At 36.5% G+C, this 27,513-nt stretch overlaps 2 protein-coding genes across 2 annotated transcripts in view; one reads left to right on the forward strand and one right to left on the reverse strand.

Annotated features, from left to right (window-relative positions):
* Window positions 1-2,094: 2,094 nt before the first annotated feature.
* LOC123667180 (ATP synthase subunit e, mitochondrial) lies at window positions 2,095-4,174 on the reverse strand. The gene is made up of 3 exons (XM_045601149.1): window positions 3,979-4,174; window positions 3,182-3,338; window positions 2,095-2,241 (listed from the first exon to the last, which is right to left on the reverse strand). Exons 1-3 carry the CDS (start codon window positions 4,027-4,029, stop codon window positions 2,201-2,203), a joined length of 249 nt encoding a protein of 82 aa, XP_045457105.1. The 5' UTR covers window positions 4,030-4,174; the 3' UTR covers window positions 2,095-2,200.
* Window positions 4,175-4,444: 270 nt separating this feature from the next.
* LOC123667046 (glycerol-3-phosphate acyltransferase 3) overlaps window positions 4,445-27,513 on the forward strand; it is a 41,243-nt gene continuing 18,174 nt past the window's right edge. The window contains exon 1 of the mRNA XM_045601049.1: window positions 4,445-4,649. Within this exon, the coding sequence (XP_045457005.1) occupies window positions 4,497-4,649 (153 nt within the window). The 5' untranslated portion in view covers window positions 4,445-4,496. The remainder of the gene's footprint in view (window positions 4,650-27,513) is intronic.

The raw sequence follows: 27,513 nt of genomic DNA on the forward strand, positions 1-27,513 counted from the left end.
CGTCTATAAGCTACGGGAATCGCTTACCATCAGGTGAGCCTTACGCTTGTTAGTCGACCAAGTTATAAAAAAAAAAATAAAAAAAAAAATATTATATCGTCGTTTAATATGTACTTAAAAGTTAGGCAATTTCTTCTTAATCTTTCATTTTCACTGTGTCACAATTGGGCACGCCGATCACAAACTGCCTAAGATCACCAGCGCAAGCTAACGATTGTGGATATTCGGAACCTTGGCACAAAATTTGGAAGGTTGTACGTTCAGTTATTTGATGTGAGACAAAACATAATAATATTTCTACAGTCACCATAACTGCATTAAGATGTAATAAAATCAGTCTTTAGTATATTACGTAATAATATATAATATTTTTTTTTATATCACAAGGATATGGCAAACAGCACAGTCTATTTGTTGAATAGCGGACACCACAGCCCATGGATGCCCACAACGTCGGAAATATTGAACAAGTTGCCGACCCTCCCTAGGCTCTCTGATTTCCTACTCACCACCGGAATACAACACCGCTCGAGAGCAGCCCTATGGAAAAAAATCACATAAAACATGGACAAATGCGAGAGTCTATGAGATCTGATAGATTCTTATAACTCGGTATGAGAATTTGGTCTGCATTTGTCTATGTTTTATGAGATTCTTTCCACAGGGAGTATACGAAGTATTTGTATGGATTTAATTTTATAGCTATCTAATAGTTAATCTATAAAAACTGCTATCCGTAACTCCAGATATCCTACGGATGCGTAAATAGTTGATAACTTCCTGTCTTCGTTTTAAACTGACAATTTTATTTTCGGTTTTATATAAAGTCATAAAATGACATGAAACCGATTTTGAGGTTTTTGTCCGACAGACAACACACACACACACACACACACACACACACACTCTACAGTGTAAAACTTCTTCACGCACGATTGACTTGGGGACTAAGCTGGTGAATGTGTGACGAGAGCGATACGAAAAGGTGATCGGATGTTAAGTGGGAGGTATAAGCAAGTGAAGATAGAAAGATAGGGTGGGGAAAAGTGATCACCATTTGTACGCTGGGCACACTCGTACAGTTAGTATAACACATAAACACGCCTTTGCTTGTGTGCATAGACATACCGGCCATTATGTTGCAAGCGGAGTGTCGCACCAGTTGCACTAATGCGAAGAGTATAATAATAAAATACGCTACGGTGTATCAGCTGATAAGACGTAACGTGTTTTTTGCAAGCGGTGAATAAATTTTTTACCTAACTTTAGTCCGTAATTATAAGTCAAATTCTTATGTTTTTGACGAAATGGTGATGACACAATGTTTACTTTAAGCATTAATTGTTATATTTCTCAATCTAAATTAGAATTTGTATAAAGTTGTATTTTTAATTTTGAAGAAGGCATAAGGTACATTCGAACAGCTAGACAGGGCACATTCGTCCGCGTACGAATGCTCCCATTTAGATTTCATTAGCCAGCAGTACATCAAAATTTCATTTTTATAAAATAAAATATAGTATAAATATAGCCTTTTAAAATTATCGTGCAGACAGCACATACTTTACACGGTACGGTTGGAAAAACTATCAGTCTTCATCTACTATATTATACATATGAGCTTCCTCTGGAATCACTCTATTTAATGAAGAAAACCTCATCAAAATCCGTTGCGTAGTTTCAAAGATCTAAGAATACAGACAGCGGGAAGCGACTTTGTTTTATACTATGTAATGATTCTACTTCTAACAAAATTAAATATTTTTATTCAGTTAACCTAACAATTAATATTTTATTGCAGAATCATGGTGCGAAAATATAAAAAAAGGTACGAGTGTAGTGAGTACTCAAAAAGTGGGTGAAGAATTGATGAAATTAGTAATTGATGATGTAATACACCATCAAACCCTCAGTTAAAGTGAAACAGGTAATAAGGACCAGTTTTACTACTTCCGGTCTCTCGGCAACAGGTGAAATTGGCTCCAAATAAAAGGTGTAAATAAAAAAACAAAAATAGTTTTAATCACCTATATTTCATAAATACATTTATAATAAAGATGGAATTGTTGCCATAACAAAATATACAAAACCATATTTTTAATCTGTTGGATGTATTATGAATTTTTAAGGTTACGTTTTTATATGGCAACACAGATGGTATCCATTATCACCTTACAACTAGGATGTAATATTCTACTATTTACTTCTGGGAAATCATTTCTTCCAAGGCTTTCATTTCGGCTGAAAAATAAATAAATAAATTATTAGTAACCATCTCTACTAATATTTCTATTATATTCATGTATACCAATTTTTGATACCGTTCTGGTACAACGGTGCGTGTGCTATGTGAGCGCCCAATCACCGGCGTTGTAGGTTCGATTCCCGCTCGGGATAGATATTTGTATAAATTTCTATGTGGAGATGGCATGGTAGATTAAGCTCCGAACCTTCTCCTACATGAAGAGCCATATATTGGCTGGCAGTGGAATGTTACAGGGTGAATCATGACAGTAGTATTATATTTTTTTTATTTCAACACACAAACAGAATATCAAAATGCAAAAAAAATAAATAAATAATAGGAGATGAAGAATTAACCAGAATAAATAATTTTCTTGGTACTTGATTCTAGCTGTAGATTATTAACTAATCAAAAAATGACAAAATTGACTATGGTAACCAAACTCTCACTGAGTAATGGTATACAACGGCTACTAGCGCTAACTCTCCTAAAGTAATTTGATACCCGAAAATCATAAACTCCTTATTCCCTCAAACCCTTTAGCCAGCAATGTATTTCTAGCTACTTTAAAACACTCATCGAATGATCAGTAGGAACAAAACGTATGTATGTTGATATTAGGTAACTTACTGACTATTTCCATGAAATAGATGAGCAATTTCTGATTGATATTTTTTATTAATTTTGTCCAGAAACAATATAAGGCCTGGAGTGTTAAAAAAATGGTAAGTGAAATGTCACACAGTGATGTTTTACTACACCACGCCTCTTTCGAGAAAGGGATAAATATTTAAACATTAAGGTTATTGTTCTTAAAGAGTAAAATCCCAGTCATGTTTCACTGCTAACACACACACACACACACACACACTATAACCTTAATTATCTTTTCTATGCCATTTACTCATAATAAAAGTAAAATAAAAGTATACAGACCAGCGGATGCTCTTGCTTTTTCTTCCTTCATTTTTGCATCCCTGATCACTTTCTCTTTGGCTTCGATTTCACGGAACTGGGCTTCCTTCTTCGAGAGCCTGCTGTGGTGGAAGGCTCCATAGAGGATACCAGCTGTTAGGAATGACCAGCGACCAAACTGAAAAATTTATATAACATATTTTTTATTATATGGGGTTTTTTCTTTTATTTCTGTATTGTTATAAGTAAAGTCGTGGTCTTAGGCTGCAAACATGGGGTTTACGGTTCGCCACTGATAATTGATACTATTATAGTGATCACAGTCTAAAATTGTAATATTTTAATTCATGGAGATTAACTTTCAAGTTTGTATCTTAAGCTTTGTTCTAAATCGAAAACAAAAATTTAATTTAAAAGAAATGTTTTCATACCATTTTATAATTTTTAGGACATGCAAGAGACCACAATTAAGAGATGTCCTACTATTTGAAATAAAGCACGCAATTTAATAATAAATATCTCAACGATTCATTAATGATAACAATTTATTTTTATTGGGTTTATAAATTGAACAAAATAAAAATAAAATACTAAATATGATAAATTCAAAGGCAGATAAGTTTGTCCATAGTATAGTTAGGTTATTAAAAATTGAACTATTAATTATGATAAACCAAAACGTTTTAATACTGGCTGGAGAAGTCTAGATTTAAGTTTAGCTTTTTAAAGAGCTACTACTGTTTCAAAAATCGAATATTACTTCAAAAACACTATTACATAATTTCTTTTATAAAAAAAAAATGTAATAATTTACGTACCCTGATCAAAGGTGATACTTTCACTGGGGGGCCGTAAGGAAGATCCGACATTTTTTTTTTTAGGTTTTGCGGGAATTAAAATCCAAATAGGATTTTTTTTTTAGTAAAAATCTCTAATTATTATCTCAGCACGGAGGTTATAAAGTGATAATGTTACTAGCCACATAAATGATAAAATACTACGGTTTCGAAACTTAGCAAACTTGGAACAAAAATTAACTTGAAATAGTTTTTAAAATATATCTACAATTTTATGTACATTAATAAATAGTTATGTATTTTAAAATTTAGTTATAATATAAATTTTAATTATATTAAAATAATAAATTGTATTTAAATTAATTCATATACAAAAAAAATAAATTAATATTTTTAAGCATGGCAACTTCTATTCAAAATTTGACAAAACCGTTGTCATATATGAATGGAGACGTCACAATGAAAACTACGTCACATTTTCATTCGTGTCATTCATAAACGATTGATAATACGGAATTTTCAATCAATCAGTCGGCAAAATGGCGTCAGTGATGGCGTTTGTGTCGGTCGCAGTGTCTATATTATACACGCCGTTTCTTCTTCTAATAATATGTGTGATATTTCTCGCCTCTATTGGAAAATCTTTGGGTGTCAGACGGCTGTATGTGAACATATTACTTAAACTTTTCGAGGTAAGTCATATCCTATAATAAATGTAATTTTAAAATAATCACCCGCATTTTGCAACTGATAGCTTACTTTTGAAAGAAATTTGGTGTTGTGACTCATTACATTTTATGAATACTGAAGTTATATTCTGATCTAATTTCTCAAATTTGGGGCACAAGATAACTTATTTGTTTTAAACTTAAAAAATTAACATATAAATAATTATTGGTTATCAGGCTTCCCAAGGCTTTTTTGGGTGACGACTAAAAAATAATCATATGTACACAAAATGTGTGTAAACACATCAAAATTGGCGTATTAGTCACAACAGTTTTTGATCTTTCATACAGTATCATCTTCTATTAATAAAATATTATCTAATACTATAAATTAAACTTTAAAATAATAAAATTTAAGTCTTAATTTCGAACAAAACTTTAGTGTAAATGGTGGATATTTTGAAGAAAGTGTAATCCTAAATTTATTACGATTTGATAACGGAGTGTCAACTATACATGTCACATTTGATAAACATTCAAATTTAATCTTGGTGAAACTGCGTGAGACATCTAGTTCTTTCATAATTATCCTGATATTATTATTAAATAATTATATTAATAATAGTAAATATCTTAAACATACACACATAGACATCTGTTCCTAAGGTACTGGTACAGGTAGGCAATTTAATCCCTGTAATAATATAGCCATTTTGTGCTGGCGGTCATGGGTTCAATCCCCGCATATAGCATACATTTGTATTGGTCATACAGATGTTTCTGAGGTCTGGAAAATTTTGTTTTAAAGGTTTATATGTATGATACATGCATAATATAGTAGAGGACACCGATAGTTTTAGAGGTTTCTAATATGATGTCGTAAATAAATACTTTTTTTTGCGTTTACATTGCAAATTTTTTATCAGCATTGCATCCGAGCGAAGCCGGGACAGGGTTTCAAAAATAAAATAAACCAGATATGCTACATTCAGTTTGTATTTGAACCGATGAGTTTCAGATCACATTATTATAATTTTTTTTAAATTTCTAATGCACAAATCTTGTCCTGACAACGAGGAACACAACAAAAAAAAAAAGAATTATTCAGTTTGCGATAGTTGACCAAAAGTTATGCGCGTACTTTAATACTAAGTTCAGGAAACACCAGTAAAACTTCAGGGGATGTACATCGACCTTACAGAAGATCACAGCTAAATAATACTGCTTTCAAACAGTGTTTTGTTCCTGCTGGTGAGTAAGGTGACCAGAGCTCCTAGGAGGGATTGGGGGTAGGATCAGCGATGCTTCTGGTGTTACGAATATCTTATAAGCTACAACAATAGCTTACCATCAGGTGAGCTTGTAGACCCAGTTGTATGAAAAAAAATTGGCTATTCATTTTATATATATCTTGAGATTATATAAAAGAAAAAATATATATATTTAAAACAATTTACTGTATCCATTGTTCTATAAGTCTCGTAAACTTTTTGCATCGTCCATAGTATTGTATTTTTATCACAAAGTATTGATAACGTAGTCAACCTTTTTAAATTGAATGTTTGAAATGGTGAATATGTAAAACAGTTATAATATAACTATTTATTTTTATGGGGTTTACTTGGGAGTTGTGGCATGATTGGAAATATCTTGATTTAAATCTGGACTAGTTCAAGAAGATAAGCATCTTGACCTTACAGAAGATCACAGCTAAATAATACTGCTTTTAAGCAGTGTTGTGTTCTGTTGGTGAGTAAGGTAGAGCTCTTAGGGAGGGTTTGGGGTAGGGTCAGCAACTGGTGTTGCAGACATCCATAGTCTCTGGCAACTCACAATTATACTATATGTATGTAGGTGGTATATAGCAGTACCATAATGATCTTTAAATGCCTCATTATGTTATGTTATGTTTATTTTTTTTTATTTTTTATAAATGAAAATCATCAGGGAATGGCTAGGGTCGTCATCAAGAATTTGAATTCTTGCAAATAAAAAATATTCGTATGACTCATTCGCTTAATTATAGATATGAATTACTTGATATGTGCATTTATCAGGCAATTTATATTTGATAATGAAATTTAGTATTGACGTCACTGTTCTGTTTTTGGGGAGAGTTTTTGTTGCCGAGTGTAATGACATTGTAATAAAAATATGTTTATCATAAATACGTAGATTATCTATACTAATATTATATAGCTGAAGTGCTGTGTATTTACGACAGTAAAGAATATAACTACCCCCTCTCTTCTCGTGGGTGTCGTAAGAGACGACTAAGGGAAAAGTTTCACTACCACCTTGGAACTTAAAAAGCCGACCGATGGCGGGATAACCATCCAACTGGATTTGAAATTCACAGGCCGAAGACGGGCAGCAGCGTCTTTGGTGCGACAAAGCCAGCCCTGCGGTCACCAACCCGCCTGCCCAGCATCGGGAATCGAAAAGCAAAACGCGCCCGTGTTTAGGCGCCGCTACGGCACGTGCGTGTGCCGTATCGGCGCACTACACAGGAGCGGTTGCTATAGACAGATATACATACACATACATAAATAAAAATGCAGTTATTCTTCTTAAAGTACTATCAATTCTTATAAATTTCACATCTTACTTATTTATATATCTACCCTACCCCTTACTTGAAACCGAAAAAAAAAAACTCAATTTAAATATATATTAAAAATCTATTAATATACAATAGTTAGCTTTTGCTCACGACTTCCCGCTACTATTGGTCTTAGCGTGATGATATATGGGCTATCTAACACTGAAAGAATTTTTAAAAACGGACCAGTAGTTCCTGAGACTGGCGCGTTCAAGCAAACAAACAAATAAACTCTTCAGCTATCACTCATCGTCATTACAGCCTATGCAATCAACTGCTGGACATAGGCCTCCACAAGTTTACGCCAAAAATAACGTGAACTCATGTGTTTTGCCAGTCACCACGTTGGGCAGGTGGGTAATAAAATATTATAATAAAAAAAAAACATTTTTTTTGTCTCTAATGCTATAATATGGTTACATACTACACTGTTAAAAATTTCTTTGGTAAACTTACTAAAAATGTGTGGGAAGTTTTAACGCAAAACAATTTAGTAAATTTACTAAACAGAATGCTTCAACTCAATTTGAGAAAATTACAAAATGTTTTTGGAAATTTACCAAGCAGTTCCAGAAGATTTAAATAGTAATTTTATCATACAGTTTTGTAATTTTACTCAAGAATGTATCATGAAAATGCTTAGTAAATTTACTATGCTGTTTTGTAACTATACTACTTAATTCACTTGAATTGAGTTTGATAAAATTGCAAAATATTTTTGGAGATTTACCAAGCGGTTACAGAAAATTTGATTAGTAATTTTACTATACAGTTTTGTAATTTTATTCAATAATTGATCATAAAAATGTTTAGTAAATTTACTACGCAGTTTCGTAACTACACCAACCAATTCATTTGAATTGGGTTTGATAAAATTACAAAATATTTTAATAAACTATCTGGTGTAACCTTCGTATACTTACAAACACTTAAATTTATTTTTTTTTCGAGGAAGACGGTGTAGTGTCAAATTTCTATATACTAACAATAACGACACTCAAATCAAGAGCATTTTTCAAGACCGATTAAACGAGTTTATGTTTCTTAGTAGATTAAATGATTATTTACTCTATAGTATACACATACACAATTTTTCAGTTTAAAACATAAAATAATTTATAAATTGTAACGGGGGTCGTTACTTATTAATTTATATTAGGTACAAATTTGTAACAATAACAAACTAATTATAAATAATGAACTATATCGAAACTTAGTAACATTTCTAAAAATAGCCTCAATGAATAGATGTACGTGTTACCCCGATGAAGGCGTTCGGATCGACTGACTAACGACTGGCCAATCCCCGCGCACACGCCGCAAAAGTGTGGTAGTCAGACGTTGAACGTCAGACTACCACGCATTAGGGCCTAATCTATAGGCAAGTTCTCGTCCGTATTTATAGTAGGCGCGTTACACCCTCCCCCTTTTGACCTGGCGGTGAACACGGGCGGGTCAAACGAAAGAAACGCGGCGAAACGGAAAGAAAACAGAAAGAAAATGAGAAGCTAACTCGATTTACGCGGGCGACCTCTACGACGTTTTACGACTACCGGCTCAGGACACTCACCTTCCCTTGCGTGGTAACGTCGCAGATCGGAAACATGGTATTTGCCGAATACTTCACCAGAGGGTTCGTAAGCTAGGAGGTACGACGTAGGGCTTACCTTCCTTGAAATAACGTACGGTCCATCCCTCTTAGGGGCCAACTTAGAGGTTATACCCTTACCAGCATTGCTCAACACATGCGATTTCATCAAGACAAGATCTCCTTCCTCGAAGTGGGGAGCATCAGCACGTTTGACATCAACGCGCTCCTTCTGGATATCCTGGTGCCGTTCAATGTGCTCCTTGGTGTCCGAAATTGTGTCGGCAAGCTTGAGTAAGTACGGAGTTATCTGAGGGACAAAGTTCTCAGTTTCTACCACCGTACGAAGATCAGCCTGAGCGGAGATCGGCGATCGGAGCTCTCGGCCGAAGGTAAGGTATGCTGGTGTATGTGTAGTCGAACTACAAACAGAACTGTTAAAGGCAAATCGAATAAAAGGCAATACCTCGGGCCATTGTTGGTGACGTCCTTCCACCAAAATAGCCAGGTGAGCCCTTAGATCCCGATTCTTCCTCTCCACCGGATTGGATTCAGGATGGTACAGGGGAATGAGATTCTGCTTTACCCCTAAGACGAACATTGCCTTTTGCATGACGTCAGCCACAAATTGGACTCCGTTGTCGGAAATCATTCGACGAGGTAACCCATACCTCATAAAAACCTCATCAACAAGGGTCTTGGCACAGACCTCAGCAGTGGCCTCGGTGAGAGCAAATAATTCGACCCACTTACTTGCGGTGTCTTCGACAATTAATATCCACCTCTCACCCTGGGGTCCTTTAGGTAAAGGTCCAAAGAGATCGACTGCAATAATCTCAAACCGCTGAGCTGGAACTGGAGTCTGGAGCAAACCAGCCGGTTTTAGATTTGATGCTTTGTACCGTTGGCACTCTATACAGGTTTTTAAATAATCTGTAACATACCGTCTTAACCCAGGAAAGTAAAATCGTTGCGAGATGCGATGAATAGTCCTCTGGATCCCTCCGTGAGCAGCGGTGGGAGAGTCGTGACACTCGAACATCACCTTGCTACGCAAGCTCGCGGGGACAACAAGTTGTGGTTCCTCCGACTCGGAATCTTCGGAGTATTTATATAAGACACCTTGAGCGAGCAGGTACCCTCGCTCGGTCCACCTAGAAATGGATAACTCATCGGTACCTTCCAGGTCAGTGAGGATTTTTGACACCTCTGGGTCGGACAACTGTGCATCCCGGGTAGTGGTGGCATCCCAGTGCGGCACGTCGACACTCACGGGGCAGACTCCACAGTCATCTGATGAACCGGATTCAAGTACTGGGCGGCTAAGCGTGTCAGCTATGACGTTGGCCTTCCCGGGAGTATATTCGAATTGTAAGTTATATGCTTGTAGTTTCAAGGCCCATCGAACAAGCCGTCCACTTGGGGACTTAAGTGAAAACAACCACTTCAGGGGCTGGTGGTCACTGCGAACACATACCTGATGCCCATCAATATAGCCTCTGAACCGCTCAACGGCCCAGACGACTGCTAACGCCTCTCGCTCTGTCGTTGAGTAGTTGCGCTCCGCCGAGGTCAGGAGACGGCTGGCGTACTCAATCGGACGTTCAGCAGGCGGTGACTCCCCCTGGAGTAGACATGCACCCAGTGCAAAGTTACTGGCGTCAGTCCTAAGGATAAACCGTTTAGAATAATCGGGCTGTATCAAAATAGGAGCCGTGGTAAGGAGCCGTTTGAGAGACTCAAACGCACCTGCCTGCTCTGAGCCCCATATCCAGGTCTGACTCTTTCTTGTCAAACGAGTGAGTGGTTCGCTTACCCTTGCAAAATCCGGGATAAACTTCCGGAACCACGAACAAGTTTGAAGGAATGTACGAAGTTGCTGAAGATTATTGGGTTCCTTCATTTCCAATACAGCACGTACCTTATCATCGTCAGGGGATATACCTTCCCGTGAGATCACGTGACCGAGGTATTTGACTTGCTCCCGAGCAAAAGCGCACTTATCTCTGTTTGCTCGTAGTTTAAATACGCGGAGACGGTCGAATACCGCACGGAGATCTAGAAGGTGTTTGTCAAAACTGTCAGATATGACCAGTAAATCATCGAGATAGGCTAAAATAGTAACGTCTTGGAGAGAAGCACCACTTCGGAATCGGTCTATTAACCGCTGGAACGTCGCCGGGGCGTTCTTCAGGCCGAACGGCATGCGTTTGAAGCGATACGTACCAAAGGGCGTTACGAAAGCCGTTTTATCTCTGTCCAAGGTCATCACTTGCCAATAGCCATTTCGGAGGTCGAGCGAGGTCATCACACAACCTTTATTAGTGAACTGAAGAAGTTCGTCGATACGCGGCATGGGGCAGGAATCGGTCTTCGTGACAGCATTCAGCTTCCTATAATCAACGCAAAACCTATACGTACCATTAGACTTGGGTACCAGGACACATGGTGCTGACCACGCAGACTCACATTCCTCTATAACATCCGCCGCTAGCATCTGATCGAGCTCGGCGCGCATTATTTCCTTTTTCGCCGGCGTCAGACGATACGGAGGTACAGCGATTGGAGGGTGATCACCGGTGTCGATACGATGCTCCGCAAAAGGAGTCGGCTCCCCGACCTCCTCAAAAATATCAGCATACTCACCGAGAACCTCCGCCAGACGTATCCTCTCTAATTCCGTTAAGCACCTTCCCTCATCATCGCGTAGTAAATTGACCGACGCGCAGCTTAACGGTTCGCGTGGACTCTCACACGACAAAGGATGAATGTCCTGAGGCGATATCGCTGTGAACCAAGTCATGTTAGAAAAGTTTATCACTAATTGTGCTTTAGTAATGAAATCGATGCCTAACAATGTTTCATTATACAAAGCATCGGGAAATATAATAAACTCAATCGGTATTATTAACGAACATAATTCGACATTAACAAATGTTAATAATATTTCCGTATTACGAACGGAACCATCCGCGAGTTTAACGGACATATTTTCGGCGCGAAACGTCGTACCTAAACGTTTGAGAAGCGCGTAGAGGGTGTAACCCGCGATACTACGTTTAGCCGCAGTGTCAAGCAAAGCGATACCATTTTGACCTTGGATACTTATGTCTAGCACGGGTCGACTTAGCGACTGTTTAACATTAGAATACAAATTTGAAAACTTATCACAATTAATCGAATAGAAACCTTTAGGCTGAGGGCTCACATTAATTTTACATTTCGGACAATTACTCTTAACAAAACCTTTCTCACCACAACCATAACATGATACAGTCTTATTACTATTAATTCTCTTAACACATGTATCGCGGACATGTCCACGCGACTTACAATATACACAAAATAACTTTTTATCACTATCACTATCACTTTTCGCGTTATGCAGGGACGACGACTGTAATGGCGGCGCGTTCCTCGCCGCTACGTAGGCGCGGGAACCGCGAACGGCGACGCGCGACACGTTCGAACGTGTCGACGCGTGATCCACAGCATGCTCGTCGGAAACGGTCGGTGACGCCTTGTGCGACTGCGACGTTGTCGATACCTTTCCAGTAGCTGGTGATATGCTCTCTATGAGCGACTCCTCCACGCTACGTGACTTATCGATGAGAGATTCTATGGTCATCACTGTATCTCTAGGAATTCTTTTCCGTATACGTTTATGTAATAACCCATAAATCATATCTAACCTGGTTTCCTCCGGTAACTGATAAGGCAGCCTGGATAACATAGCGCGTATCTTTACGATAAAACTGTCTGCGAGTTCATCACCTTGCTCGGCAGAAAACACATCTCGTAACACTTTATACGCAGGGCGCGGCACACCATACATCGAGCGTAATCGCTTGAGAGCGTCAGGCCACGAGGAAACTTCTTTCCGGACCCCTCTCCACCATACAGCAGCTTCTCCTTGCATGAGCATCGGTAAGCCCCGCAGTGCAATATCATCGGGAACTGATGCACATTCTTTAAATATTTCTACTGAGTCGATGAAAGCCTCCACGGCCTCAGGATCACGTGAAGTACCGTCGAAGCGCGCCATGCACTTCGAGAGGTTACCAGTTGACGTAGACGTTGAAACCGACGGGGGTGGTGATGCGGTGGCAGTGGCAGACGTCGATCCACTCCCCAAACCATGCGATGTCAAAAGGGACTCGACGAGTTGTCGGTTCGCCTCGGCCTGCGATTTCGATAAAGCGGCCAGAAGCGTCGACAGCTGGTCCTCGGACATGAGCACTGGTGACGGTGAGGGCATTGAGTCTTGATTTTCATCACCGGAATGACTGCTTGCATCACTATCTTGACGAGTACGTATTTTACGCGGCGGCATTTTGCGTAGAAATATCTCGTCGTAATGCCGTAATGTTCAGCGAAACTTGTAGCTACACGTTAGGAGCCAGATGTAACGTGTAGTGACTCTTGTAAGGCCACACGTTGGGACGACAGATGTAACGGTAGCGATTCTTGTAAGGCCACACGTTGGGACGCCAGATGTAACGGGGGTCGTTACTTATTAATTTATATTAGGTACAAATTTGTAACAATAACAAACTAATTATAAATAATGAACTATATCGAAACTTAGTAACATTTCTAAAAATAGCCTCAATGAATAGATGTACGTGTTACCCCGATGAAGGCGTTCGGATCGACTGACTAACGACTGGCCAATCCCCGCGCACACGCCGCAAAAGTGTGGTAGTCAGACGTTGAACGTCAGACTACCACGCATTAGGGCCTAATCTATAGGCAAGTTCTCGTCCGTATTTATAGTAGGCGCGTTACAAAATAAAATAAAAATTTACAGAAAATTAAAATCATCAATTTAATAAAAATTTTACGTAATAATTCGAAATAAAATAAAATAAAAATAATCTTTGCTTTTGATTAGGATTCGAACCTGGCTTTCCCTGACGCTAGGCAAAAAAGTGCAACTCATGCTACCGACTTATATTGAACATCAATGATCACGGTTTCAATAAAAACCTTGCTTGAGACTTGAATTCGTACAAAAAAAATTATAATATTTCCACGATCATGTTGAGTTTAATAATTTAACTGATTTATTCGAAATAATTAAAATTATTTGTAAACATAAAAAAATCATGGATTACATATTTTTTTAGTTAAATGAAAAAAGTGAGTGTTTAAGAAAGAAATAACAGATCAAATGATTTTACCGATGATTTTTTTTTATGCATACTAAGAACTTTTAGCCCATAAAACCGTCAGGGAATATTTAATATTTTAAATGATAGTTTATACACAATTATTCTCCTTATATTAGAACTTTAACTGAGAAAAAGAATCATTACTTTTAACTGCAAGAAAAAAATTAAATACATATATTAAGATTGAATGGAAAAAAATTAAGTATTCGATAATTCATTTTCTAACCAGCTAATTCACCAACATTTTCTAACTTTATAACTTGTTAAAAAAAAATTCGAAAAGAGGATGACCCTGAAGGCCATCCTTGCAACTTCCCGCTATCTACACTCGAAGCGCGCCGAAGTAAGTTCAGGAGTGCTTTGTTGAGCTCTGCGAGCTCATCAACACTTCAACATTAATGATTTTTGAGCTCTTCGAGCTCAAAAATTTTTTTTAGAACTTTTGCAACAACGATATCTTACGCATCAATTGACCGATTTTAACTTTCTGAATGCTATTCGACGCAGTTTCTCGAGTACTAAAAATGTTGTGAAGAGAACAAAATCGATAAGTCTCAAAATTTCAAAGTTATCTTGAAAAAACGTTTTTTTTGGAATTTTTGAAATGCCATAACTGCAAAACGCGTGGTTTGATTTCGATGTTCAAGACGGCAATCGACGCAGTTTTTTGAGGCGTAAAAATGTTACAATGAGAGCGAAACCGATGAGACGTAAAGTCACTAAGTTATTCTAAGAAACGCTTGTTTTTTATTTTTTTCGATTTTTTTGGTTTTCGATATCTCACGAACGAATGAACCGATTTTGATTTGCAAAACGGCATTCGACGTCGTTTTTTGAGCTTAAGAGCTGATTAGGTTATGGAATTGATCGGTGCAATAGCCAAAAAGTTATTCTAAAAAAACATCATTTTCGAAAAATTTTTTTCGCGGTTTTTTTTTAAATTTCTCAAAATCTACCGAATCGATTCATTTCAAATTTTCAGGAAGTCTAAGTTGAGTGGAACCCTTTCGAATGCCACGAGTCTCGTTTCGATCGGTCAAGCCGTTCAAAAGTTATAAGAGGTTTACATGCGTACACACACACATCCACACAGACATACAGACACCCTCGTAAAAATAGTCAGGGAAGCTTTCTAGGGCCTTTAAACGTCGAGATATGATGAAAACTCGACTTTCGAAAAACGGGGTAAAACCAATAACTTCCCGATTTTTAAAAAAATTTTTAATTTTTTTAGAGGGAAGTTAAAAATGCTTTATTAATCATAACTTTACTATATATAATTTTCAAATCAAAATTTTACATATAAATATGATATAAAAATATTGATAAATTTTTAATAATTTCAATAATATGTAAATAAACATATTTTTTTGTAATCTTTCAAGAAACTATGGTAAACCGAAATACTAACAATTTTGGTTCATCTAAAAAAGTAGTTACCCTATTATACTGTTAATTATACAAAACACTGTATAATTTTACAGTCAAAATAATAAAATTAATGAGAAGATTATTGAATTTCCAATGAATTCATTAGAATTCGAATTTAACTATTGTTTCACAATCTTACTAGACCACAGATTAAATTAAAATACGCACAATGTTTGTAAATTTACGAAGCTTGGAAACGAAAGTCGACAGCATGTTTAGTAAAATTAAACATGGCTACAGACAAGTAGTATTTTTTAGTAATTTTACAATACATTGTGTAATTTTACAATAAGAATAGTAAAAATACCAAAAAAATTTTTTGAATTTTCAATACTTTGATTGTAGTTTAAATTACAATATTGTTTTGTAAATTTACAACAAAATTAGTAATTCAAAACACAAACAATGTTAGTAAATTTAAGGAGCTTGGTATCGAAAATCGATAACTTGTTTAGTAAAATTATACATGGCAACAGACAAATAGTATTTTTTAGTAATTTTACAATGTATTGTGTAATTTTACAGTTCAAATTGTAAAAATAATAACAAAATTTGTAAATTTCTAAACACTTCACAGTAATTCGAATTATAAAATATTTGGTAATTTTACAAAAAAATATAGTATCTCAAATTACTAAAAATTTTGGTAAATCTTCAAAGTTTGTTATTAAAATTTAATAAAGTGTTCCGTGAAATTACAATACAAGTAAGATTTATACTCTAAGATTGTAAAATTAAAGCGCATCTTAGCAAATTTTCTCATATGTCTTGGAAAATTACTCAAAATGTGTTATAATTTGAATTCATACACACTGATTAGTAATTTAGCCATCTCATGTTGAGTAAAAAAATGATAATTTTACAAAAAAATTTTACAGTGTAATAATATACATATATTTACTTTTATATAAACACAATATAGGGTAAGTTCCTTAATACATATATCAATAACATGTATTATATACAATCATTGTATACGTAAAATATGTAAGTCACGATGACTCATAATTACAAGAAACATTGATTTAATATAATAGAATATTAATGATTAAAGTTAAAGGTCATCAAATTTAATTTATACATTAATTAATAAGAAACAGGGCAACGAGGGAAACCAGGCCTTCGTCATATTGTAAAAGCTAAATGTTTTGAAGTTATACTTCTTTTCAAAATGAGCGCGCACACCGTCACAAAAAACCGACAGGCTGAAGTTAGCCAGTCAACGAAGAAGAAGTTAGCAACGTGAAGTTAGCTAGCCAATGAAGTATAACTTCTTACGCGCGTATTTGTTTGCCGATCTAGTGACATAAAAAAAAAGTACACACACACTTTTATGACGAAGCGCATGCTATCAAGACAGGTAAAAACCGGACGATTTCGATAGTTCTAACCCCAGGCTAGACAGATTTGGGTTGGCCGTGTATGCGAGCGTGAAGAAATTTTGTACGCCTTTGCTACCTGGTGTCTGCCAACGCCACTATGAATTAAACTTCATAGTTGGATATCTTCTTATATATAAAATTCTCGTGTCACAATGTTAGTTACAATACTCCTCCGAAACGGCTGGATCGATTTTTATGAAATTTTGTGTACATATCGGGTAGGTTTTTTTTATGTCACTAGGTCGGCAAACAAGCGTACGGCTCACCTGATGCTAAGCGATTACCGTAGCTTATAGACGCCTGCAACACCAGAAGCATCGCAAGCGCGTTTCCGACCCAATCCCCAATCCCCCCAGGAGCTCTGGTCACCTTACTCACCAACAGGAACACGATACTGCTTGAAAACAGCATTATTTTGCTGTGATCTTCTGTAAGATCGAGGTACTACCCCAGTCGGGCTGCTCCATATTTTGAGCAGGAAATTCCTGTTGTGCCCTACCTCAGTTCAGTACCTTCAGTAGGTATGAGAATCGACCAACATCTATTTATCATACCCCTAAGTTATAAGGGAGCGGGATTATGAGGGCTAATAACATATATAACAAAACAACGTTTGCAGCGTCAGCTAGTATACTTTATAAATAAATAAATAAATAAATAATTGATACAGACAGATGATATAACACATGACATTATATTTCTACGACGTAAAACACAGCAAGAATGTTCTTGCTTAAAATCTGGAGCAGCCGATGAAGTACCTCAAGTCTTCAACCATACAGAAGGTCACAGCTAAATAGTACTGCTTTCAAGCAGTGTTGTGTTCCTGTGTAAGGTAGAGAACTCCTGGATAGGGGGTAGGGACGGTAACACTGGTATTGCAATTGTTTATAGCATGGAGCTTGGAGAGAAGGAGTACGATCACTACGTATAAAGCATTAGCCCGCCTGTCTGTAACATAATTGTAGAATTAATAGTTCATTTTTCAGCCACCAGTCGCGCTACCGTCGGTAAATAGTATCTGTGAATTTACTATTTTTAGATGATATTTTTATTTTTTGATAGTTTTCAGTTTGTTGGGAATTTATGCACCTTTGAATGTCTAATAAAATGATCGGACTAAACGTTGATAGATCATTTCAAATTAGCGCACAACAGCCGGCGCTTTTATTGAGACAATTTAGCGATTGCAGCGCTACGCTATTTTGTCGATATTTCCGGGACACTATTTTCTACAGCGATCGTTCTCCTTCTCTCCGCGCTCCATGATTTATAGCTTACCATCACATCATTGTATAAAAAAATGACTCATTAAAATAAATACAAGTGGGAATTGGACGCCGCGTTGGCGCAACGGTTACAGTCATGGATTGTACCTGTAGCGCTGGCGGTTGCGGGTTCGATCCCCGCACATGACAAACATTTGTATTGGCCATACAGGTGTTTGCCTCGGTCTGGGTGTTTTTGTAGTCCTTGTGGGTTTCCCCACCGTGCCTCGGAGAGCACGTTAAGCCGTCGGTCCCGGTTGTTATCATATACACCTGACAGCGATCGTTACTCATAGTTAATAGCTTTATTTTAAAAACCACTACATAATGAAATAATTTTTTTTGTCGACTTTAGCAACCAGTTCTTTTGTCAGATTGTCCTTCGCCATAGCTCTTGTCCGTCACGAGCGTATCTTCTCCATCGTTTATAGCCAAACGAAAGGAACAATCAAAAGGATGAAGAATTAACAGTCAAAATATTTCAAATAATTAAACATAAAGGCAAAATTTAAAATCGTGTCATATAAAAAAATCTTAAATCAGTAAGTAATCACGCTGATAGGGCGCTGATAAGAAATCCCAATGTTATACGATTATAAACATTTATCGGTCTTAGTTCTAATGTACTTAGGACTTGATAACAGAAATTGTTATTGACCGCGAAACTATACATAGTAATATAATGTGTGTGTTTTTGTGTGCGTTGTATTTTAAGCCCGATATGGCTAAAAAAACATTAATTATAATCTGTCTATTAATACGTGAAGCCAAATACTTTGTATTTTTTACGAAAATTGCGCGGACGGAGGAGTATGAAATTTCACACACTTATCTATACAAATAAATAAAATGAGAGAGTCTGTTTGTAATATTAAAATAACCGCTTTTTCATCATTATCATTACAGCCTATACAGTCCACTGCTGGACATAGGCCTCCACAAGTTTACGCCAAAAATAACGTGAACTCATGTGTGTTGCCCATAGTCACCACGCTGGGCATGCGGGTTGGTGACCGCAGTACTGGCTTTGTCGCACCGAAGACGCTGCTGCCCGTCTTCGGCCTGTGTATTTCAAAGCCAGCAGTTGGATGGTTATCCCGCCATCGGTCGGCTTCTTAAGTTCCAAGGTGGTAGCGGAACTGTGTTATCCCTTAGTCGCCTCTTACGACACCCACGGGAAGAGAGGGGGTGGCTAAATTCTTTAGTGCCGTAGCCACACAGCAGCAACCGCTTTATACTAAAAGCATATATGGATACACGGTACATATACCAAAATAACATTTTGAAATGGCTTGACCGATTTTGACGGGACTTTCACTGGCAGTTAACTGGTGTAATAACATAACTTAGGCTACTTTTATTTTAGAAATTTATTTATTTTATAACTCTGCGAACTGAAAAATAGCTTATTTTTAAATTCCAAGCGAAGTCGCGGGTACAGCTAGTAGTTTATATAGCGAAGTGCAGAATGCTAATATTTATTTATAAATTGAGCATACAAAATACATTAAATTAATTTATTATATATATTATACAATCATAAGTACACACGCTTTTTCCTATGTTTTTTTTCTCATATTAATTTTTGTTTTGTTTTTTTTTTTTGTTTAAGTAGTTGGTGTGTGAACGAAACTTTTCTTGCTTATATGTTTTACTATAATTGTGAACAATGTATTTTTATTCTATTGTTATTATTTTTTACTACAGGTACGTCACATTTTATTGACCTTGACTTTTTAAATGGTGATAATATTAAACAGACGAGTTGAAAGAACTCTTGCGTCCGTTCATTAAATACGCTTTAAGGGGGAGGGGTTAATTCTAAGGTTTTTTTTTATTCTATTTATATCGATTTTTCAGGATTTTTTATTAATTTTAATAAACATCTAGCATGTCAAGCTCATCGTATTCTAAGCTATCTTACATTACAAATTAAATTATCTATATATCAATACGTGAAGCAAAAAGTTTGTACCCCTTTTTACGAAAATTCCGCGGACGGAGGAGTGTGAAATTTCGCACACATATAGTTTATATAGAGAAGGAGTGCAGAATGCTAATATTTTTTTTTAATTATACAATAAATATACATACAGAAATTAATAAAAAAAAGTCATTACACACACTACCATGTATTTGACACACACACACACACACACACGCATATATAATCTTTTGTTATTGTTAAAGTATGACGTCAAATTGAGAATTGAATATAGATTAATATTGTTTGTGTATACTGAATGTCAAACATAAACGTAATAAATTCATTAAAAGCATAATAATATATGTAACTAGTTGACCCCGCAAACGTTGTTTTGCCATATATGTTTTTAACCCCTTAACCCCCCCTATAAGTTATCTTAGGGGTATGAAAAATAGATGTTGGCCGATTCTCAGACCTACCCGATATGCCGACGAAATTTTATTAAAATCGGTCGAGCCGTTTCGGAGGAGTTCAATGTTTAACACCATGACACGAGAATTTTATATGTTAGAATTAAATTAATTATGGCCGAATTTCGACCACTAGTATAGGTACCTAAATAGTGTAAATTAAAAACGAGTTCGCTTTAGACCACACGACTGAAGTAAATCTTCCTTAGCCCCTACAGTAATATCGACAGATTACCACACGTTGCCTTGGTCACTGCGGAAGTGTGATCTGACAAATGTTTTTTTAATTATACCAACATTAAATTTACATAGATGAAATTTATTTAACAATCGCGCCGCCACATTTAAGTGGGACGTCCCGTAACATAAGGGGAATATATCCGTCAACCCGCTGGAGCAGCGTGGCTCTAACCCTTCTGCTACATGGAGATGTCCATCATGATGCCCGATGCCCATCAGTGGGATGTTACAAGCTGAATCGTGATTGTGATATTTCTTTTTCAAAGTAAAAATTCTTTACGCACACTTGCCTTGGGGAGTATGGTGAACGCGTGACGAGAGCGTTACGAAAAGTGTGATCGGACGAGGCGAACGGAAGTTGAGAGGGAGATATACGTTAGTGAAGATAGAAAGAGAGAGAGTTACGTTTCGTAAGTTTTACTTCAGTCGTGTGGTCTAACGGACATTCATTTTTTTTGTTTTATTTTGTGTCGTAAAGAGTAATATTTTAGCAATCAGCTTGTTAACAATCCCACTGCTGGGCAAGAGCCTGTTCTTCATATGAGAGAAGATTTTTTTACCCACACGGTCGTATATTCCTACGGTAAGCAACTAAATGCTTGAGTTATAGCTAACAGCCGACTGTTATAGCAATTTTGTTTTATAAATATACATAGAAATAATACATATATATCCGAAATCAGGCGGGAATCGAACCCGCAACCCGTGGAACAGAAAGCAGGGCCACTACAAACTGCGCCAACGGGCTAGTCAGATTTAGGAGCTGGATTACCGCAGTAAAAAATAATTTAATAGTGAAAATCTAACGTTGTTATCAGTCAAAGATACCAAGTCCATTCTCTCTTAAAGTGTTTCATTGTTTCGAACAAACTTCTTTGTGTCACGTATTGAGGTTGATATCACGGATAATGTACCTGTGCGTTAAGGATGATACGCCGTCCGCCAAGTCTTTGTTGATATTGTTCTATATATATGGTACGAATCGATTCGTTAGATCAGCTAGTATATTATATATTTTACCTATTTCCATAGTGTTACGGTCTTTACGTCTTTACAGTCTTTGAGGTAATAATACAGATATTGAGTCTGTATTTATTTGGTAAAAAAAGGGCTTTACGATACACGGCATTTACGATTAGGATACGATCGGGGTGTTTTTCCAAAGGTAAATATTAAAAATTGCGTCGCAATATATTTATAACAGTATTATTTATGTTCACTAGAATATTCATTGTTTTGAAGTAAATAGTAATAATCGCATTGTAAATACGAGAAGGAATAACGAAATTGTTACTCCAAGTTTCCGACTGCGCAAAGTAAACGTTTCCTTTCTGGGTTATGGTATTCGCATGTATAATAAAATCCCACAAAAATTTTTAGGATTGACAACATAAATTTAAAGTTATTATTAAAAATAGATTAATAGATAAATCGTATTATTCGGTGCAAGATTACATAGTTGATAAAGATGTATCGACTTAGTAACGCTGTTCATGCAAGATATTACTAATTTTGTATTAAAACACAGTTTATATATTATTTTTCAAAAGAGTAACTGCGGAGTTTCTTGCCGATTCTTCTCTGCAGAGTCTACATTCTGTATCGGTGGTAGCTTCACTTTTAAAATTTTAATTTGTAAAATGACGATTCGAAAGTGCTTTTGAAGTCTATTTAAATAAATTTATTTTTCATTTTGATTTGCATACTTTCTGCGTCTTTATCAATAAAAAAATATATATATATGTAGCTATACCAGTCGGCTGTTACCAATAACACAAGCATTAAGTTGCTTAACATAGGAACAGACGAACGTGTTTGTATGTCATATAGGTAGATAGAAAATTAGAAAGTTTTAGAAAGTATATATTGTAGTAGTTCTTTTTTTTATATCTCTAGGTCGGCAAACAAGCGTACGGCTCACCTGATGGTAAGAAATTACCGTAGCTTATAGACGCCTGCAACACCAGAAGCATCGCAAGCACGTTGCAGAACTTACCCCTAATTCCCCTAGAGCTCTGGTCACCTTACTCACCAACAGGAACACAATACTGCTTGAAAACAGTATTATTTAGCTGTGATCTTCTGTAAGGTCGAGGTACTACCCTAGTCGGGCTGCTCCAGATTTTGAGCAGGCAATTCCTGCTGTGCCCTCCAACCACAGTTGAACAATTCATATCCGACTTCAATTACATCGACAAGTAATTACAATGTGGGTAGTCGAAAAAATAGTCAATTAAATACTAATTATTATGGATAAATCACAAAACTGCTCGTCAGGTCTCAATCAAATAGTACCCGGCTTTGAATATACAAAGAATTAACAAAATCGGTACACTCTTTTTTTTTTGTAATCGCAGGGGAACCCATTTACGGGTGATATCCAGGACGCCCGGGTAGGCAGTCCTAGATCGTATGTCGGCTTCAGCACTCGGGGGTGTCCAATCGGTACACCCGGTAAAGCGTTGAGAATACAGACACGTAAAAAATAAACGATTCAAACCCAACCGCCCCCAGTAGGATTTTCACCTGTGTCGGGGGTCTGGAAACGTCGAGAAAAAGGGACATTAATTCTGAATTAGAAAAAAAAAACAAATTGAGATCCCCTTCCTTATTTTGAAGTAGGTTAAGTGATTAACCTTAAATTAGATTTATATATCAATGTTGTTTTGTAATACCGTGTTATATCTTATTGATCGCTGTAATTAGGTGTGAGGTCGTATGTACTGTATTATCGCAGTGATAGCGTATAGTACAGGATACCCTTTTTTTTTAAATATATATTTATAAGTTTTAACATCCATGAGCTCTTGAGTGCCCACGCCTTTTTTATTTACATTTTAATTTTCAAAACGTTGAGGCGTATTAATTTCAACAATGCTTCAAATTGCGAACTATAGCTTAATTGCTTATTTTCTCTAATTCGATGGTGAGTCCAAAACTGACCGTGAGAGATATATATACCTACATATACATATATATTTATACATCGACTAGCCCGTTGGCGCAGTTTGTAGTGACCCTGCTTTCTGCTCCGGGGGTTGTGGGTTCGATTCCCACTCTGAGTCTGGGTGTAATGTATATATTTATTTATATATTTATATATGTATTATTTACAAGTATGTTTATCAAAAAAAAAATGTAGCTATACCAGTCGGCTGTTACCTATAACACAAGCATTAAGTTGCTTACTTTAGGGACAGACGACCGTGTGTGTATTGTGTAGATATTTATTATTATTATTATTATTATACAGGATACCCTCATGCAGTTATCATTTTAATTGGCTTAAATATATAAATCTACTAGCGGTGACCGCGGTTTCGTACGCGTTAATATGTAAATGGGCTATCGAACACGAAATTAATTCATTTCGAACGAGTAGTTTCTGAAATTAGCGCGTTTAAACCAAAAAAAAAACTCTTAGCTTGACCGGCCCGGCATAATGACCTGGATCGACGATCGTTCATAGGTCGTACGTGTTCTCCGTGGAATAGTGAAGTGTCCCAGAAGGACATACACCTTTTTTTTACGTGGGGAAAATCCATCATATATCTATACCCTCCAGCGCGAGGGCGCCAGAGGGTTTTGTCAGACTCCTACTGACTAAAAACCACCACATATGAGCAATCGTCCGCCTGGGTGGGGCGAGATGGTGTCGCGCTAGCATTCGCCATCTCGCCCCGGAGAAGGGCATACACCTACCAGAAACCAATATTTGTTTATATATCGAACCCACTTCCACTGGCTTGGGTCGTTAAGATGGGTTTGTATTGGTTCGATAATTTTTTTTTCATAGCCATCTTGACATCGTAACTTACATCGTAGTAGTTGATAAGTTTATCCAGCACATAAGTTACTAATAGATTCTAACAGCAGGAGGTAGAATATGCCATTAGGCCTCTTTCACTTCAATAAACTACTTCTTACCATAAATAAATTAGAGATTGATGGTGAAAAAAGAATTATGTCAACTTTAATCTGTTGGATACAGTCAAATATCTTTAACGGCGACCGGTAAAACATGCCCTTATTTTCAGTATGGGTAATATACGTATCTATTTTTTATATACGACTAGGTCGGCAAACAAGCGTACGGCTCACCTGATGGTAAGCGATTACCGTTGTTTATAGACGTCTGTAACACCAGAAGCATCGCAAGCGCGTTGCCGACCCAATCCCCAATCCCCCCAGGAGCTCTGGTCACCTTACTCACCACAGGAACACAGCACTGCTTGAAAGCAGTATTATTTAGCTGTTGTCTTCTGTAAGGTCGAGGTACTACCCCAGTTGGGATGCTCCATATTTTAATCAGAATATTTCCAACTGTTCCTACCGTATTTGTCTCTGATTGAATTAGTTCATAAATCATGGTCACTGCTTTGATACGGTCCGTAGTTGTTTTTATAATCTTTGACCTTCCGTAATAAACATATTACGTACATTACATTGTATTTAACCGACGTCAAAAAAGGATGTTCTCAGTTTTAGGGATATTTTTTTATGTATGGACATCGGCTACGCCGAAATTTCTGATCTGATCTCTCAAAGTGGCGTTGATCTCCTGGACTGAGTAAGGTGGCCAAATGCTTGTTTTTTTTTTTTTTTTTTTTTTCACTATATACAGTTGCCCGCGCCATTTGTACTACGTAAAATATTTGTTTACATAGTTACTTGTAAGGTCGTTTAAAGTTCTAAGTAACTATTTATATCGGGTAAGTTAATTTATTACGACACGCTGATTGTAATGTCCGAAGTCGAGCGTTGCGTGCACTTGATACGACGGCTGTCCGACGGAAGGGCAAAGTTCGAGGCTTATTAATTTGAAGTAGCACTAAAAATAAATAAATTCACTTAGTTATCACGTGATACACGTGGATCACATTATGAGGCGGTCGAAATATATGATTGTATCACACCGGTCGGTCGGTCCCGGTTGTTATCATGAATACTTGATAGCGATAGTTTCTTATTGTAGGGAATATAACCGAGAACCTGTCTCCTAATGGAGAATGAGGCCTAACCCCCCAGGGATGTTACAGGCTGAATCAAATCGTATCGTAATCGTAATCGTCACTTCGGCCGCAGATTTTATTGAAATCTTTAATTCACGTTTGTTGTTCCTAATTCCTAGTTCCTATTCGTATAGTAAATATGTAGTTGATAAAGAAATAAAAAGATTATGTGGTGTCATGGGACACTAGGTAGGAACGAAGTTCCTTCTGATAGTAGGTATAGAAGCAACACAATTAGGAAAAAAAAAACTTGAATTTTATATATATTGTCTAGTTCTTGATTTTTTTTTAATTTTGTTGATTGGTTTTTAATTAAGTACATAAAAGTATTTAGGAAATTTAGTTTTTTAGAAAATAACAAATACTGTAAAATTAACAAAATAATAATTCAAACTATTAAGTGAAATAAAAAAACATATTCTTTTTATTTATTTTTGTCGACAGTATAAAATTACATAAAAAATTTAAAAAAAATTTACTAGTAATATTTTAGTTTTACAGACGTCATATCATACAGTCGTGTGACTGATATTACGTCACTTCCGTTATATATTTTTCTTACGGTTTTAGTATTACATTTTTTTCAGTTCGGTCGCCCAGCCAAATGTCAAGCCTGCCGTAAGGAACTTCGTTCCAATAATAAAATCAAAATTAAATGGTACCACACGACAAGCAGCACTAAATATCTTAAATATAGTATATACAATTATTCTTGACGACGAGTTAGCGTAACGGTCACAGCACTGGTTTGTGGCTGTTGCGCTGGCGGTTGGCGGGTTCGATCCCCGCACATGGCAAACGTTTGTATTGGCCATACAGATGTTTGCCGTGGTCTGGGCGTTTGTGCTTGTGTATTGTGAGTGTTTCCGGACCCCCGACACAGGAGATAATCCTACTGGAGTTCTTTGAGTGTGAAGCGTTTGTTTATTATTATTATTTTTTACCATCGAATTCCACTATTCTTATGGCATGCAATTGTTAATAACTTAATAATAATAATATTTTAACCGAGGTAGGGCTCAGCAGGAAATTTGCTCAAAATATTTCTATTGGTGAGTAAGGTGACCAGAGCTCCTGGGGGGAAGTGGGGATAGGGTCAGTAACGCTTGCGATGCTTCTGGTGTTGCAAAGGTCTATAAGCTACGATAATCGCTTACCATCAAGTAAGCCGTACGCTTGTTTGCCGACCAAGTTATTTAAAAAATGAAAAAAATAAAATAAAAACTTTAGTTTCTTAATTGAGGCGCAGTAGGCCTTAATGGCCTATTCTACCTCCTGCTGTTGAAATCTATTCGTAACTTATGTGTTGGATAAATTTTATCAACGTCCTAAAAGGTCCTAAATGGGAACCAAATTCGCAAACTTTAAGACCACTATTAGAAGATACACACAATTAGAAGATACATACAAGAAGAAGGTACAATATTAAAAATAAATTTAAGAAATTTAGTATAATAAAAAACCGGTTACATATTGAACAACGCAAAAGAACCTCGTTTTTTGGTTACGTCACTACACTTATAACATCAGCTGACTTAATAGCTGTAATATTGAAGGACTTAGAACAGTAAACAGAGAAAAAACAGGTTTTAAGTGTACCTGTATATAAATAGAAAAAAAAATGATAGAACAAAAAGTGGTACAGTATAGTTAAAAACATTTTCATTGAGGTAATTATATCGCTCGACATCTGGAGCGACTAGATTGTTTTTTTTTTTTAAATACAATTAGGTCGGCAAACAAGCGTACGGCTCACCTGATGGTAAGCGATTACCGTAGCTTATAAACGTCTGT

Source organism: Melitaea cinxia, chromosome 27 (genome assembly GCF_905220565.1).
Source record: "Melitaea cinxia chromosome 27, ilMelCinx1.1, whole genome shotgun sequence".
NCBI classification, from domain to species: domain Eukaryota; kingdom Metazoa; phylum Arthropoda; class Insecta; order Lepidoptera; family Nymphalidae; genus Melitaea; species Melitaea cinxia.

Coding starts and splice junctions, on each gene's coding strand:
- LOC123667180 (XM_045601149.1), bottom strand. CDS start 4,029: ATGTCGGATCTTCCTTACGGCCCCCCAGTGAAAGTATCACCTTTGATC. Junction 3,339..3,978: donor AAGTATCACCTTTGATCAGG/GTACGTAAATTA, acceptor TAAATTTTTCAG/TTTGGTCGCTGGTCATTCCT. Junction 2,242..3,181: donor AAAAGCAAGAGCATCCGCTG/GTCTGTATACTT, acceptor TTTATTTTTCAG/CCGAAATGAAAGCCTTGGAA.